Source organism: Ursus maritimus, unplaced genomic scaffold (genome assembly GCF_017311325.1).
Source record: "Ursus maritimus isolate PB19 unplaced genomic scaffold, ASM1731132v1 scaffold_36, whole genome shotgun sequence".
In the NCBI taxonomy this organism is placed as follows: domain Eukaryota; kingdom Metazoa; phylum Chordata; class Mammalia; order Carnivora; family Ursidae; genus Ursus; species Ursus maritimus.
The window spans coordinates 2,742,467-2,758,950 of NW_024426230.1; the positions used below are offsets into that span (position 1 = coordinate 2,742,467).

General features: G+C 47.1%; 1 protein-coding gene across 3 annotated transcripts in view; it reads right to left on the minus strand.

The window, feature by feature from the left end:
• Positions 1–8,211: 8,211 nt before the first annotated feature.
• Positions 8,212–16,484, minus strand: part of STXBP6 (syntaxin binding protein 6) — a 238,803-nt gene continuing 230,530 nt past the window's right edge. For all 3 annotated transcript variants that reach the window (XM_040620797.1, XM_008708822.2, XM_008708823.2), the window contains exons 5-6: positions 15,283–15,440; positions 8,212–9,571 (exon numbers count right to left, since the gene is read on the minus strand). In XM_040620797.1, coding sequence (XP_040476731.1) covers positions 9,548–9,571; positions 15,283–15,440 — 182 coding nt within the window. In that variant the 3' untranslated portion in view covers positions 8,212–9,547. The remainder of the gene's footprint in view (positions 9,572–15,282; positions 15,441–16,484) is intronic.

Sequence of the window (16,484 nt, forward strand, 5' to 3'; positions counted from 1 at the left end):
GGGGTCCGTGGGAGGGAAGCACAGCCATTTGAATCTTGATAGGTGGGGACAATTTGCCTACAAAATGTGGTCTCAGTTTTTACTCCCATTCAGTAGTATTTCCTTATGGCGTGTCATCAGCTTTTGAAGGCTACCTTTTGAAAAAATTTGCATTGCTCCAAGAGTGAGGCACTCTTTTCATGTTTAGCTACTTGGATTTTTTTTTTTTTTTTCCTGTGAACTCCCTTTGGTGTCTTGCACGGGGACTTGAATCCAAGGAAAGGCTCATTTACGTAATGAGAGTGTCCTCAGTGCCTAGTAAATCGTATGTCCTGGTGCAGTCTGGTGAACGAGATAGCCACGGTCCAGAGCTGAATGCGGGCCGGACGGTAGAGATGAAAACACAGGTCTGAGTACACGTTCGGGGCTTCTCCTGTAGATGCAGCGGTCAGGGAAGGTCTTTGCACGGAGACACGCACGTGGAGAGTTGGTAGACGGGACATGATATGCTACATGGAGTCGGGGAAGGAAGCGTTCTTGGCAATCAGACACTGCAGGGGAGGACTTCCCGGTGCCCAAGGACCTGGCATGTTGGGAGATCGGGAAGGTGCCTGGGCCAATGAGGGCACAGTGAGTAATGAGGTGGGTTTATTCTGGGTCCTGAATGAATTCAGGGGCTGACCTGGGCCCCTATATTCAAGGCTTTCTTTTCTTAGGTAAAAAGCCTACAATGAAACGTTGGGCCAATGTTTTTTGTGGGCATGCTTGTGGAATTAGGCTCGCAGGGACTCTCAGAAGCCCTCATCTGTCACGAAGCAGGACTACTATGGATCATGCCTCCTAAAGAAGGGAGGAAGAGCTTCTGAGAGTTGATTCAGTGCTTTCCCCTAACTGCCCCTGCTTGTCGCTCATACTTTGTAAAGGGTCATATTCTTGGGAGTTAACGTCTAGCCCTCATGCTGCCACAGCAGGCTCCTTCTGCTTTAATCCGCCCTCACTCCACCTTAGGGAGGAGGAAGTGAATAAGGGAGAACACAGAATGGGGACCCAGTGGGTAGATTGTGGGGCACACCCCCTTCCTCCTGTGGGTCCTTGAGCGCTCTCGTCCAGCATCACTGGTGCGTAGTATGTGCCTGAGGGCTGTGTGTGTGTGTGTGTGTGTGTGTGTGTGTGTGTATGTGAGTGCGTGAGTGTGTGTGGTGGCTCACCCCCACGGATAATGCGGTGGGTTCCAGAGAAACACAAGCTTGAGTAGGTGGTTTAGACCAGCTCAGCATTAGGCTTGAGGAGAGTCAGGTATGCCTTCTTCCTGGCCTTTCTCCGGCTGTTGCCCGGGTGAGGCACCCCCAGAGGGAAGTATGGAGATGGCTTCCTGGCCACCCCCAGTCAGGGTAACAATGCTGCTCCCAGTGAGTGGAGCTGAGGAGTGCTGAGTCTTCCCTGTGTCTAAAAGACTGTCCTCAGATTGCATTCTTCAATCAGATCAGTATCCTGTCTCTTGAATAACAAATTATCATTCCTTTCACGTCTACTCACTGAATTCCCAAGACCTTGGCCATTTCTGGTGCCCTCTCCGTGTTAATCTTAAGTTAGGACAACCAGACACAGTAGGGACCTGAATGTGCCTCCATTCAGGGGAGAGTATGTCTGACTTCCCTGACTGGTTTCTGAAATTTTGTTTTGTTTGTTGTCGACAAGACTTCCGAGGTAGATGGAGAACAGGTTTGTCATCGGGATGTCCGAACTCTCGAGAGTTACCTGTGGTCCCAGGGTGAGCTGCGTCCAGGCCAACCTGTCCAGCACAATATTTTCCCTCCGCCCTGAATGCCCTGAGTCTTTCCCCTTGGGGGTTCCTCGAAGCCCAGGTGTCCCTGGCCCTGAGCAGTCTGGGACTGTCTCTTACTATTGTCTCTGACTCACTTCCCATGATGGCAAGTGGCATCAAACTGTCTGTGGGGGATTCTCTTTCTTGGGAGAGGGGCAGAGGGGATGATGATACCACCTAGTATGGAGGGTCAGACCCATAGGGGAAGAGGGAGTGGTACAGAAAGGAACCCCTTAGGTGTCGGGTGGGGACAGTTGCAGACCAGTGTGTTAGCGAGCGATACATATCTCTAGCACTCTGTACTTCTCAGAGCTTCTTCACATTTCACACCTCACTTCACTCACCAGGACTGTGAGGCAGGCAGGATGTAAATTATTTTCCTTTGAAACACGAAGAACCAGATACAGAAAAATGATGTAATTTGCCCTAGGACGAAAAGCTAATGACAAAGCCAGGAGGCTGCTAGGACGGATTCTAATTTACTTCTAAAAAAGAAATCTGCATGGTTTGCAATTTGTTAAAAAGTAACACCTAGTGCAATTGTTGGAGGGGCAGAGTTTAGGATTTGGTGGGGTACTTGCTGGCTATTATAACTAGCCAGGTCCTTCTTCTCTGGACCGTCCTTTACAAATGACCTATTTCCCAATAGGGTTGGATTTACCTGGACGTCGTAAGTAACAGCCCTGTTACAACTCTGGGAAAACAGTATGCTGACATCAGTTTTTCTGGGTCCTTCTCTCCTTCTTTTAGCTGAGTGCCTAAAGATGCTTCCAGAAAAGGCATGCTACACGGAGATATGAATTACTTCCTTTTCTCTCTTAGGGCTATTTTCACTCTAGGCCCAGGTTTCATTTGTGGAGTAAATGGTTCTCTTTAAGACACTCTTAGTTTCAGTCATCAAGGACTAGTTTGAGTAGCAGCGCCCTTGGAATCTCACTGACATATCCATAGACTTGGAAGTTCTTTTTAAAAAAAGAGCAGGAATTACTGCCCCAAGGACATGTCCCATAATCTCCCAGGCCATAAAACCATTCATTTCTATTCCTGTAGTTGAGGGCAACAGACACTAGGGCCAATGTATCTCACTCTTGTCTCTTATGAATTTAGTCTTTTTGGACATTTCCTCCAGAAAATGGCCCCTATTGGGTTTGCATTTGGGCCAGAAGTCTCAGCTGGATATATGAAATGTCAAGGGTTCTATGTCTATAGATCATAAGATGGCCAAAGAGGCCCGGAAGATGTCTGCCCGTGTGTCCTGTGCCAACATAGATTTAAGGAAAACACATCCATTCTTCTAGCCGGCAGTGTGGTCTGGCAGGCTTCACAAGCCTGTAAGTTTTACTACTTTATTTTGGATTCATCACAGAGAAGCCTGCTGCCGAGTTGGCCCGCATGCATGGAGCCCTTATGGGCCAGGTATGGGGCTAAAGGCTTTACGTTCATGATTTCATTTAATCCTTATAATAACCCACTCACTCCCATTTTAAAGCTAAGGAAACAGGCACGGAGAGAAACAGTATCTTGCCGGCGACCACCTACCTTCTAGGACTGGAGCTGGAGTTTGAAGCAGGGCCGGCCTTCCTGGGACCACTTACTAACCACAATGCAATGCTGCCTCCAGCAAACCACCACAAGGGGGCGCCCTGCCCATGTCTGCGCCAGTAAAAGCGGCGCTTTATTTTCCCTCCTTGGGGTGTGGGGTGGGTACGATTCACACATTCCTTTTTTTTCCCACAGTTTTTGTCCAAATGCTGAGACTCCTTCAATAGTGGACAGTTTCAGGCTAAGGCAAATGTGGCTACCAGGACTGGCTACTATAATTCCAGGTCTAAAACACTCCCTGAAGGACGCCACTGCACTATGAAAAAAGCATGTTGAAGAATAGGAACCAGATTTTCCTTCCTAGGGTAGTAAAAGAAAGGATTAGTTTTAAGGAAAACTAACAGAAAGCGTCGGGCTTTACTCACTGAGGATGTGGTATCATAATTACACAGAGCGTTTGGCACACGTGGTCAGAGCATAGAACAGGGATTTTCTTTAGAAATTGTGAATCATCCAAGCCATGTTTAAGATCTCTGGATAAAGCTGAGAATTTTATGGGCCTCATTTTTCTTCTATGTCTTCTGACAAATAATGAGTGGCAAAGCAATTGGGATACAATGTCATAGGACAAAGGCTCATATCTAACGTTGACAAGTGACACCAAGGATTTGCAGGGCTGGTGATTCTTGTCTAGCCTCTGACACATCTAAATATGGGTGTGTGATGGGGCCAGGTGCCCTTTAAATGGCCATCCTTGGGCTGGTCGAGCACATAAAGACAGGAAAAAAAATAGACGTTCTATTAAAAAAAGTCTTCATTCCACCTGAGAATCGTTAGCATATAAAATGTCTAAAAGACAATGTGAGAACCGTGGCAGGACACAGCAGCAAACTGACTCAGAATCTCTTCGTTTTGTCCACTGGTTCCCGTGGAACCGAGGGAGGCATGAGAACTTTGCCTCCCTAGTCCACAGTGCGTAGTGGCGTGGGCCACCGACGCAGCCCCCGGAAGACCATGACTCATCAGCAGAAAGAAGAAAGTATGGCACCAAACTTCAGGAGTGGGAAGTGAAAACCTGATTCAGGAAATCCTGAGGCTCCAGATGGGGCTAAGGGAGAAAATACAGTGGGGGTCAAGGCAGGAGGTTACCTTACAGCAGTAATTGAGCCGAAATGCATAGTATGTTTAATTTCCTTGACAGCTTTAATTGGCTGGTTTAAACCTAGTAAGCATCTGGGGAAGGCAGGCGCCCTACCATCCGGAGCCTGCTGAAGTCATTTCTTTTTTCTTTGCAAAAGACAAGATGACCGGGGACACCAAGAAGGCAAGTTTGAGAGTAAAATGTGTGCATTTCTAAGAACTCCCCAGTGACTGTCATGCAGGCAGGATGGAGGCTGCTGGAAGCCACCCTGAACCAGCCCTTTATGGTTGGTAATGCTGAGGAGCCCTTAGGTGAAGCAGGATTTAAAAAGGGTCAGACAGCAAGGCGGAAGGGTACGGAGGAGAGAAAGGTTGGCGGGGAGGTAAAAATGAAGACTAATTTTGTGTCAGGCTGGCTCTGGCTATGCAAAATCATTTTATATGTAAGTCCTGGATCTTCAATAGGCAAATCAAAGGAAAATCCACCTTCCATACGTACCATCTTGGCACAAGAGGGCTGTTAGTGCATTCCCATTTATAGAACGTGAGATTTGCCTTGTGGGTGGGATGTCTTCTTTTCCCATGTCTCTAAAGTCTTTACATTTCTCATACTCTGATAATGGCCCACCTGAGGTATTTTCTGGTTTTAATGACCCCTGGCAATACCGTCACCTGCCTAGCCATGTCCGGAAGGGCAAGAAGGTGTCACAGAGAGATTTCAGGGGCATCAAGGAGCACAGCTCAGCTCTCTTCCTGCTGCTTGTTGTGCGCGTGCGTGTGTGAGCATGCAAATGTATGTCCAGCCACCACCCAGGCTCGCCCGTGCCAGGGGAAGAGGCACTGCAGAATGGGTATCAACAGAAATAACACTCAAACATTTGCATTTCTGTTTGAAACTTATTTCTGGTATTTTTCTCCTCACTCTTCTTCTACCTCTCCTCTCCCACTCCCCCTCCTCTCCCACTCCCCGCCCTCCAATCTGTTTAGGCAGATGATGATTATGATGGGTCAATAGTTTTTCCTAAGCACATCCTCACTGACAGCAAGGGGGAAGTCACCATGGATTTTTTTTTTAAACACTTAGCATGTTAATCCTTCCCCCTAGATTGAAAATTAGTTGTGGTATGATTGCTAACAAATACACATTATATTAAGGAAAGAGTCATCTCTGCAAGGCAGTGGGTTTATAATTAGTTTGCAAGAACTGGTGCCTTTCACTACATAATTAACTTCGGGCCGCTTTCTTCATCTAGCCATCTCTCTATCCTCTCTTCTCTGAAAAACTAGAGACTGTAGTCTTGCCCTTCCACCCAGAAAACACGTCAGAGTCCTGCCCGCCTTAAAAGCACCTGTCCCCGCCAACCCAGGGGCTGCTCTGTCCTGTGTCACCCACGTCACTTCCCTTGAAAACAAACCGGCGATGTGGTCATTATTTCCATAAAAATACATTGACATCAGTTGATCATTTCTTCCCAATTTAACAGGGCATGAAACTAGTCTGCTCAATGAGGGCGCATGCTGTAATGGGTGTTTGAGTTGAGCACATCACCAGTATCAGTAGAAAGGGAATTTATTCATTGGCTTAATTCCTTTACCCATGAGAAGGAAAAAAAACCAAAAATCAAACAAAAAAACCCCTCTTGCTGGATAGAAGCTCATTGTCTAAATGAAGGTTAGCTCGTTTGTCTTTTTTACATTTCAGGTTTTTCCATCAGAACACATATAAGGAAATGCTATGATTATGCTCTTAGGTCTTCTGGAGGCCCATAAGATCTTCCCACCAGCATCAAAAGCGTGAGGATGCCTCCCTTTTGGGTCGTGTTTTACAGATTTGACAAATAATTGCGAGAAACAAACTTTCATCACAGAGTTAAAATATTTAATGACAAAATTAGAGTTAACTGTAATCACGAATCATACAGCAGGAGTTACTTGTCTCTGAAAGAAACAAAAATTATGTTTGACATCCTACAGAAACTTCTGAAGAGTTACTAACTGTACAACAGACAGCCGCGGTGTTACGATTCTAAAAATGAAAAGCAAACCCTATTTTTATATCTCTTATGGAGGGCATTCTGTAAATATTTTTACATAAATGCACAACCTTTGTTAGCCACAAAAGTAGTAGCATTAAGACAGATTCCACTGTAGTTTTAAGTCTAACACAATCTTTTTCAGAGCTTAAAAAAAGTTAACTACTGATCTTGTTACATTTTACAAATACATTCTTTAATATGAAACATTAACCTGAATAACTGTATACGTCCTGTACGCAGATTATCTAATACTAGTGAGGATGACTACGGCTACGTTCCAGAAGGAGCAGTAATACTGGGAAGCTTCTTCTTTTCTCTCTGTGTTGTCAGCACAACTGAAGAAGTCCTTCACAGAGAGAGAGTATCCCAAAAACTCATGATGAAGTGCAGACGTGGAACAAATTAAGCTGTCTTCTAGCAGCTGCACCCAACGAATTGGTCCCAAAGAATATGACATTTTAGCAATTTGCTCTAGATCAGACTGCGTTAATATTTTGTATCACAGCACCTTCTACAAAAGGATGGCAAAGAACTTCACATGTGTCATCATGGGGCAGCTCTGCACGAGGTTAGGAGGTGGGGGAAAGACGGGGGCTTGCCACTCTGGCCTCACTGGGGTGGAGGCCTAGGTAGGCCGTTGACCCAGGGAGGTCAAGGGCATGGCTGCGCCCCGGAAGCAAATCAACAGAGGGAGCTAATAGAGGTGTTTCTTCTAATCTGAGCTATTTTCAGTAAGACTGAAGTCTAACAGGTTAAACAGAGAGTGAAGCAAGAGGGCAAGACACGGAATACTTACGTTTACGAAGCGTCACTATCGCAATTCTGCGGGAGGAAGCAGCTCAGGTTCACAGTATGCTTATGACCTCCTCCTCTGCTCCTTTAGAAGCAGCTCTGCAAACCCCCTACTTAGATAGTTGGCAAAAAATTTTATTTTTGAGTTTGGCTAATTGTTGGGAGGTTTTAGATTTACCCTTTCAATTATTTATACCAACTATCTATCTCTGGAGCTAGAATCCAATTTTGGAAGATGAATATATCTATCTGTGTGTATTTTCTGAACTGAGGTCTGCAAACAAAACCCATTTTGAGTGATATTTTGGGTCTGAGAAATTATAAATGCTTCTGTTGGTACTCATCAGAGAGATAGCAAGTTCCTTGCTTCTTTGACCTTTTTAGACACTGAAAGTACAAAATATTAGACTAAACTTATATAGTTTACCATATTAATTTTAGAGTTTTCTTGAACTGGACTATCTTCCTAAGAGGATTCAGAAATTTGTCTCCAGCAAACCCCATCTTCTTTTTGACATGTACTGTCTAAGATAATTTAATTTTTCCCCCCTATAGCCCAACTTTGTCTCCCAGGGAATGTTTTATCAGGAGAAATTAAGCTATTTAAATCAGCATAAATAATCCCAAAGTCATCTTGTGCTGCTGTGTAAGAGGCTACAATGCGTGGACTCAGTCGGCTCAATGGGTAGGAGGATTAGAAAGGGGTCCTCAAGAGTCAGGCAGCTTAGAAATCAATGCTCTGCAGCGGGAGGCTGGGACTGTGTCTGGGATGTACCTCTTGCCTCCTTGTTTCACAAAGACAAAGCACAGCTTTTATGTTTAGCGTTTAACCCTCAGAGAAAGAAAACTCCCAAACTCCGAACCCGGCACTCTCTGGAGTAATGCAAAATCAGGAGGTGTGGGAACCAACTTTATTCAATCTGACTGCAGTGTAAAGGGTTCACGGCCAGGTTTCAGGTCAGACCGGGCAAGTTGCAATGGCCATGAAATACAATTTGTCAAGACACCCATACTTTAAATTACATTAAATAAATAGCAAATAACAACATCAGAACCTCCAAAAAAAAAATCAGATACTGAAACACTGAAGGCCATTTCCCAAGGATATGGTGAGGGTGTTTCTAAAATAGGCATGACTTTGTAAAAAGAAAAGAGATTTTAAAGTAGTATCTTTTCACATTATCATTTACACAGACTTTTATCAGGACAAATCAGTTCTTGATAAAAATCCAAGCTCTTTTCAATATCGGCTGCCGTAATTTGGGGCAATGACAAAAGAAAGAGACATCCATGAATGCACAGAGGTTTTTAAATAGGCTTTTCCTTACGTCTTTGATCTCAAGTTTTTACCCTTTCTATGGTAACTGCAAATAATCAGCACGGAAACAAGTCCTGGAAGTATTTAAACAGTAGCTCAGAAAGTAGGTTTCTATCTGTCATTCTGACTTTTTTGTTTTTGTTTTTCTTTTTCTTTTTTGAATGCTGGTGATGGCTCATGCAAAAGTTTACTACATAAAAAGCAAAATCTAAAACTGATATTTCCCCTGATAAATCCAATTGTTTGCCATAATACAGACTTACGTTTCAAGATATAGAATCTTAACCTTCAAATTAAGAGTGGCTTGGAGACTGAGAGAAGCAATGACAAAGTGACAGTCACTGCTTGACTCTAATTTCCAACCAGGAACAAGAACATCTGATGTCACCATATGAAAAGTCTTCCGGCTTAATACCACATTTTTTTTTTTTTAAAGTAATATCTACAGCCAAAGGGGGGCTTGAACTCACGACCCCAAGATCAAGAGTTGAGTGCTCTGCTGACTGAGGCAGCCAGGCGCCCCTCTGGTTTAATATCAAGAAAAAAAGACAACAACATGTTGCCAGTTTAGACCCAGCTCAGCATAGCATTTGGTCCAAATATCATATTCAAACTATTGAAAAAAAAAAAAGCTAAAAAGAAGGAGAAGACACATTATGGAGACATACATACCGTGGAAAAAATAAAAAAGCTGATGCCACTGCAGCATTTCTTAGTCATGATCCTTAGTGAAATATATAAACACAACGTCTTTTCTTTCATATTAACATCTGAAAAGGAAAAGCAAAAAACCCCTAAATGTCCATATACTGGGGGGAAAAAAAAAGAAGCAAGCAGAGGTCTGGAATTCTTGTAAAAACTGCTGGGCAAGCTTCCATTTCTCTTGAGAGGGTCATCGCTGTGATAGGCAGTTTCTCAACATTTGTGCTTCATGGCAAGCTAAGGAGAAAGAGGGATGGCGAAGTTAGGCACTATGAACATCGGGGAGAACGCGCCATGCTGCTCCCGTCCCCAGATCCATGACAAGAGGGAGCACTGAGGTCTTACCTGCTGTGGCTGTTCGCTGTATTATTATTATAAATTACTAACATTTTCTCAAAGAGCCCACCGAGCCCTGCCTTTGTTACTCTTCCTTAACAGTGGTTCCCTTGGTGTTACGTGTCCTGCCGGGGGAGCATGCTATGTGGCTTTCCCGCACTCCACTGAAGGAGCCAGTGGAACAGCCAGCGTGCAGGCGGAGTGAGGGATGGACCTAGGACCAAGCAGGAGTAGAACTGAGGTCTCTGGGCTCCAGGGTTACTAGTTACCCAGGAAAACCAACACTCCTCCAATACAAGTATTTACTAATATAGAGTATTACAGATCAACTGTAGAAAATCAGTTGGCATTAATCCACTCAATATCCAGCCTGGACCTTCAACCAAGTTCAAAAGGACTTGATGATGACGTGCTGTTACCGACGAGGGCTGAACAAGAGACCGGATCCAGACCTTTATTTACCACTCCTCCCGCTGGTATTTGAGAAATGTGGCTTGCTGAAATGTTAGACCTTTATAAATGGGAACGCTAATACCACTGTATCATTCAGTAGCTTCCCAAACCCAGCTAGAGCCCACGATGATATAGTGAAGGCAACACAGGCAGGTATGGAACATAAAGTTAAATCTGACTTTGCTTTTCTTAGATCCTTTCCAAGAAGCCCATACGCTGACCCCAAAAGCAGAGCTGAGCCTGAATTCCTCACGTGTCCGGAGGCTGGCATTAGGGATTAATCCCTGGGGTTGGGACTAGGAGTAGGGGACTGGGTTCTGCCATTCAGAACGGCTTGGAGCAAACAGCAGGTGATTCTCTGCAGGCAGCAGCTCTGTAGAAAGCCCCATCATCTGTTTCATGACCAGGTTCTTGGTCCTTGGAGAATGAGCCGGGAACCCCGATTCCACACAGTGGTGCTGTCCGTCATTCTGGACGGTGTCAGTGATCTATCTCTCCAGTGTAACCCAGGGCAGTCGGAGTCTCACCTTCCCTTTCCATCGCCTTCCCTTTCTTTGATGTCTTCAAGAACAAAGACATAACCCTGCGGCTGCCACCTCAGGCCACCCATGAAGAGTAACAAACATTTCCTTTGCAGCCGGTGCACTGGGCCAGGTCAGCATGTGATGGAGAGGGGACCTGCGCACCTAGCCCTCGGGCTGCTAATTCACCTCAGCTGAAAGAGCACCCCATTCCTCTCTGCCTGGTGAAACCAGACTCAGCGGGACGGCCACAGACCCTCTGCGGTGCAGACGCTGCGACCGTCAACCATGGGAGGGTGTGTGCGAGCGTACCCGGGCTGCTTCAGCGCTGAAAGGTGGAGGTGGCTAATAACTCCTGACCTCGGAGAGTTCATGGTCCAGGAGACATGGTGGGTGGAGCCCAGGGCTCTCCTTCTGATCTGTTCAGGGCCCCGCCACCCGCAGCCCCTCCGCTGTACGGACTCCACTTCTTGCTCCGGCTCTAGTTTTAATACATTATTTAGCGACGTGGACCATTCAAATCAACACAGAGCTGTTAAGTGTTGTGCATAATGAATACCAAACATAAATATTTGATCAGTGCTGCTGTCCTGTTATTCACGGAGCTGTTAACCTTCAGCTAACTGGCTCGTGCCAACTCATCCACAGTCATTCATCTTCAGCGATAACTGCAGCACTGCTCACACCGCGCCCCAGTTACGACTGCCGCGGGTCTGGGATGGCACTTAGTGGAGCCCCCACCAAGTGGGGCCACGGCCAACTCAGCATCGCAGCACCACGACGGGATTGGATCTTTTACTATTTGAAGTAGTTTCGCAGAAAGTGGCATCATTTCCACGCTACCTAGGTTTTCTGTTGTTGTTGTTTGTTTCTTTAAAAGTCTCTGGGAGTTAGAAGTTTTGGAATATGGAAGGCAGGGTGCTGTTGCTTCTCTGTTGCAAATTTGCTGCATGACCTTGAGCCCCAAAGTCACAACTGCTGCATCCCTCAGTCTCCTCATGTTTACACATGCCATGTGACTCAGATGCTTACGGATCAGCTTCAGTGTCAGAGCTCCCACAGAAGAGATTAAAATTTCCTTCTGGTGTAGTTTGTTTTCTTACTATGTCATGGAAAGCTTTCTCTTTCAAAGCTGTGTAAATGACTCCCTCTAAATAATAATAAATCGTTACTCCTATTGGGGGGGAGTTTTAAGAGACCTGGACTCTTGAGGTCCCTTCTGGTTCAGGGACCCAAAGGAAGCAGGTGACTGTAGTGGGGACAGAGGCAGCCACTCCCTGCCAGTGAGAGAAATGCCACTTACCACCCCCTCCCCCATAAACGTGAGCTTTTACAAAACAGGGCAGATCGGAGCTCCTTTCTGTGAGAAGTGTCATCTGAGGATGCCGAGGCGTCGTTGCTGCTCTCGCCTGCTGACTCGCTGCCTGGGGCGGGTGTCAGAGCACAGCGTACACGGCGACATTGTGCTTTTTGGGGCAGGGGAACGGGAGCAGGCCTGCTCTGTGGTGCGTCGTACTTTCCTAAGGGCTGAGACTGTGTCAAGCCCACAGCTCAGGAAGGAACTGCACTTCCTCAAGGCGGGCCGAACAGAGCCGGGGGGGGGGAGAAGCATTTTCTATCTGCTCTCCCGGAGATAAGCACCCATATACCTTGACGGCAGGGCTGCGGGAAAGGGATCCACTCACTAATGTACCTGCGTCATTGCAGGAGTTCTGGGAAAAGTTAGAAAGACCCTTCTGATTTCAGCGTAGAAAAGTGTGCCATAGTCTCCGGCTGGGGTGACGTGCCCTTATGCAACCAGGGAGCACGGGGGAGTCATCACCTGGTCTTGCTGTGGTCTGTTTAGGGTGCTGGCATGTACCCTGTGTCTCAACTTGTAAACACAGCCCATTCTTTATGAATCAACACAGCTGCTTGTCTGGGAGGCGGAAGGTTTGGGTTCCACCTCTGAACGCTGTCCTCTGGTGGGGGCTTGGCCCGTGAAATGACATCTTCACGGTCAGGCCATGCCAGTGGGTTTAAATCAGGAGTCCTAGGCCCTGGGAAAACAGCCACACCTTATCCAAAGAGGTCAATCTCCTCGTTAGGAAGGCTGCCAATGCTGGTGATTCATAAGCACACATCCCAATTTTAGGAAAGCACGTCTGGCCAGCAATATCCAGCTCATACTCTCCCACACGCGCTAATAGACACCAGCAACCCCTTCACCTCCCTCTAGAACACCCATAGGCAGGGAAACCCAAACAAGCGCAGACTGCCCCCTCCCTCCTCCATCTCTCCTGAAAACAGGCACCGATCCTCCCAGTGGTCAAGGCCAGAGGCCCCTTTGCCTTTGGTGGCCTAATCAGTTTCTGCTCTGACCGGCCCTGTGTCAAGGGTTGTTCTGTGTTTAGAAAGTATCAGCATTTATCAGGAGCCCTGCCCACCCCACTTCGGGGGGCACAAAATCTTCATCTCCAATCCCTCCCTATCCCTTTGTTGGGGTCCTCAGTCATATTTCTCCATCCCTCTACAGTGCTGCTTATGGGACGGAATAGGGCAGGTTCAACAGAACTATTTTCACGGAAATTATTATCATCAGTATTCATTCAGATTTGTATTAATTCAGATTTGAAATTATTATTACCAGTATTAATTCAGATAATGTCAGGTATTGTGATAATAGATTTATAGGTTTGAATTCATTCAGTTCTCTCAATGCCCTAGGATACAGGCACTGTTATTAATTAGCCTTATTTTACTGATGAGGGAATTTGGGGCTTAGAGAAATTAGGCCCTTGCCCAAGGTCACTGGGATGGTAAGTCAAACACATCATGTTAACCACACCATACTGCCTTCCCAAGCACCCAGCAAACTTGGCCACAACATCCGGGAAACAGGGCGACCAGGGCCAAGAATCATGGCCGTCGGGTCAGGTTATCCAACCCAGTGTTTGCGCAACCGCCTCTGAGGGGGACGCCACATGGACGACCTCCAGGTATTGTCTGCTCTGCCTGAGGAAGAGCGATTTCACAGACTTCCCTGGGAACCTGGCTCATGACTTCATCAGTCACCTACGTCTGGTTTGAGCAATCTTATCAGTGCACGGCTGAATGCTCTGTTCTGTGCGGCAAGGTCTAGCACCCCTCCCAGACTCAAAGACAATTAAAAAATGACTCCCTTTAGCTTTCTCTTCCCCAAATCAACACTTTGAATGTTTCTCCAGACTTCCAATACCGCCCCTCCCCTAATCACAATAGTTGCTGTGGTTAAAAATGAAGCCAGGGCACGAATTCTAACATTTCCATCTCATCATCATTTCTGTCTCACAAAGGCTGGAGGAGGGACCTTAAATCTGAACCTTATGGAAATCTTAAATCTGAGCTCCTTCTTTCCATGGCAAGCAGCAAGCGAGGGTCTGGCCTCCAGCAGGGCCTCTGGCATTTTCAGCCAGATCTGGCCAAGTCTCCTCCAGGGGAGCCCACATGGGCCCCTGAGGTAGGAGTGCGGTAAGACCCCCTCACAACAGAGAGCTGATGACACAGGAGACGGGTCTGTGCAAAGGGGCTGCAGGACAGGAAGGCAGGAAGCATCCCCTGGGGTTCGGATCCACAATCGGTCCTGGGCGTGAGCCCCTGGGAGAGGCCAGCTAGCCTCAGCTGGGGAGAACTTTCTTGTTACTTTTCAGGTTGTCCATTCTCATTTCTTCAGCAGAGCTGGGGTTTTTTGTTGAAGCAAGTTAAGTTTTTCCCCAAAGGTCACCCTAAGCCTATCTGAAAGGCCGGATCATGAGTCGGGAGATGCCAACAGTTATCAGCAGAGATTGTTTCTGGAAACCTAAATTCCAATCCCTAGCCAGACAACTGCCCTTTGACCTGAAGCACAAGATCAGTCATAAATCCCCTTTATCACCTGACCAACAGGGCCACTCTTTCCTTTGCTTTGTGACTGCCTCAGAGAGCTGGCTGCCAATAAAAACTCCCCTTTCCCCTTCTGAAAGGCACATTCTTCGGGAGCGTGTGAACGTGCACGTGTGTGCCTGTGGTCACGTGGGAAATGCCATGACCTGGATCCAGAGCAGGTGGGAACCCTGTGGGCAGCTCTGCACGAGTCAGGGCAGCCTTAGAGATCCATGGCCCCTTGCAGAGGGGCAACCAGCCCTGAGGTGCCCTGTGTGGGGGGGACTGGAGCTTGCCTTTCACACAGTGAAGAGATAAGAACACAGGACGCTGGGCTCATGACCGTGACCGGAAAAGGACGGTAAGGAAAAGTAAGCACGGGCAGCCCCAAGTCCTTTTTCAAGCGCTGGCCACAGGGGGAGGGATATTCTTGGATCTGACCTCCTCCCCCTCCCCCTCCGTCCTCTTCCCTGAAACTTGAGCCCTAAAATCCTGGGCAGGAATTAAGGATGGTCCACATTTCCCAAAGATCAGGTCCAAGATCAGAGACAGAAAGACATTAGCAAGGAGAGAAATGAGGAAACAGGTACGAGAAGAAATCTTTTACGATTCTGGTACCTACTAAGCAGCAGCTTGTATAAAGGGGGGAAAAGGGCTTGATTTTGCATCTCCCTCCACGGGAAACACACCAAAGTAAGTTTCCTGGAGCCACAGCTCGCTGAGCACCGAGGGGAGACCTCTGCCCTCGGCAGGACCCACCTTGTGTGCAGTCTCCGCGAACTGCTGGGCGCTGTTTTTCATGTCTTCCGTCTTCTCCTCCGCTCGGCCTAACCGCTCCCCGCGCTCGTTCAAGGCCTGGCTTGCTTTCTGCACGGCGCTGGTCACGCTATCGGCCGCCGAATGGAGGATGCTGTTTCCTGAAGAAGCACAGCAAGAGCGTCAGAGGCCACCCCGGCTGACCTCCGGCCGGAGAGCCCTGCAAGGGCTGCACACCTGCAAGAGCCAGGCGGGGCCCTACGGAGACGCCTCGGGTACCGAGGAGCCAGTCAGCATTTCGCTGATCTCGTCTGACCGCACCTGTGTAGGAAGAGGACCCACAGCCTGCAGGACTCGGGCAAACGCCGAGGGCTTCTCTCGCACCCCTTTCCCTGACCCAGCCCTCAGAGCCATTCTCCTGCCATTCTGTTTGCTGAGGGTCCAAGGGACAGGGCCCATCTGGATTTAGGACTCGGCTTGCAAAAGTAAATGGAAATCATGACAAGTTTATAGTATCAGGCAAGTTCAGTAAGACAGATCTGGCTCTTATGCGCATTTCCTCTTGACCTGGGGTTTAGGTGAAAACCCACCAGAAAAGGGGGCACCAAACTTTTCCAGAAAGAATGCTCTGTATTCCTTTCAACTCCTCCCCTCCATTTTACCCCGTCACCTCTAGATGCATGGCTTCTTGTAGGGAGCTATGAATGGGTCCCAAAGTTCAGAGGAGACGTGCCTGCTCCCAACCTTGAATCCTGAGCCACGGCTTGGGTCTCCTTGCCTCTGATCTCCAGTTTATGAAATATGGGGCCTCCATACTGCACTTAGCCAGGAGGTAGAAAATGGTGACAGAAACCAGCCTTAGAAGAAACTGAGCACTTCCAGATTCATGAGAAAGTTGAAAACCATCACATTTCAAAGGATTATGTATCCCTGACACCCCATTTGCCAGGACTGGAAAATAGCATTCAACAGTGAAGAAAAGGCGGATGCATAACCCACTAAGAACCAGCGACTTGTAAAATTACAACCCCAGAAAATTATAGCTGTACTTTGTTAACATTGAGTGGAAGATATTTAATGGCATTTTATGTAATGGCTTTATGTCTTTGAATAAGTTTATTACATCATTTAACTTTGTACTTGTGATGGATACATCTAGCCACAGACAGCTTTTAATAGAAATGTAATTCCCCCCGGTCTCAGCC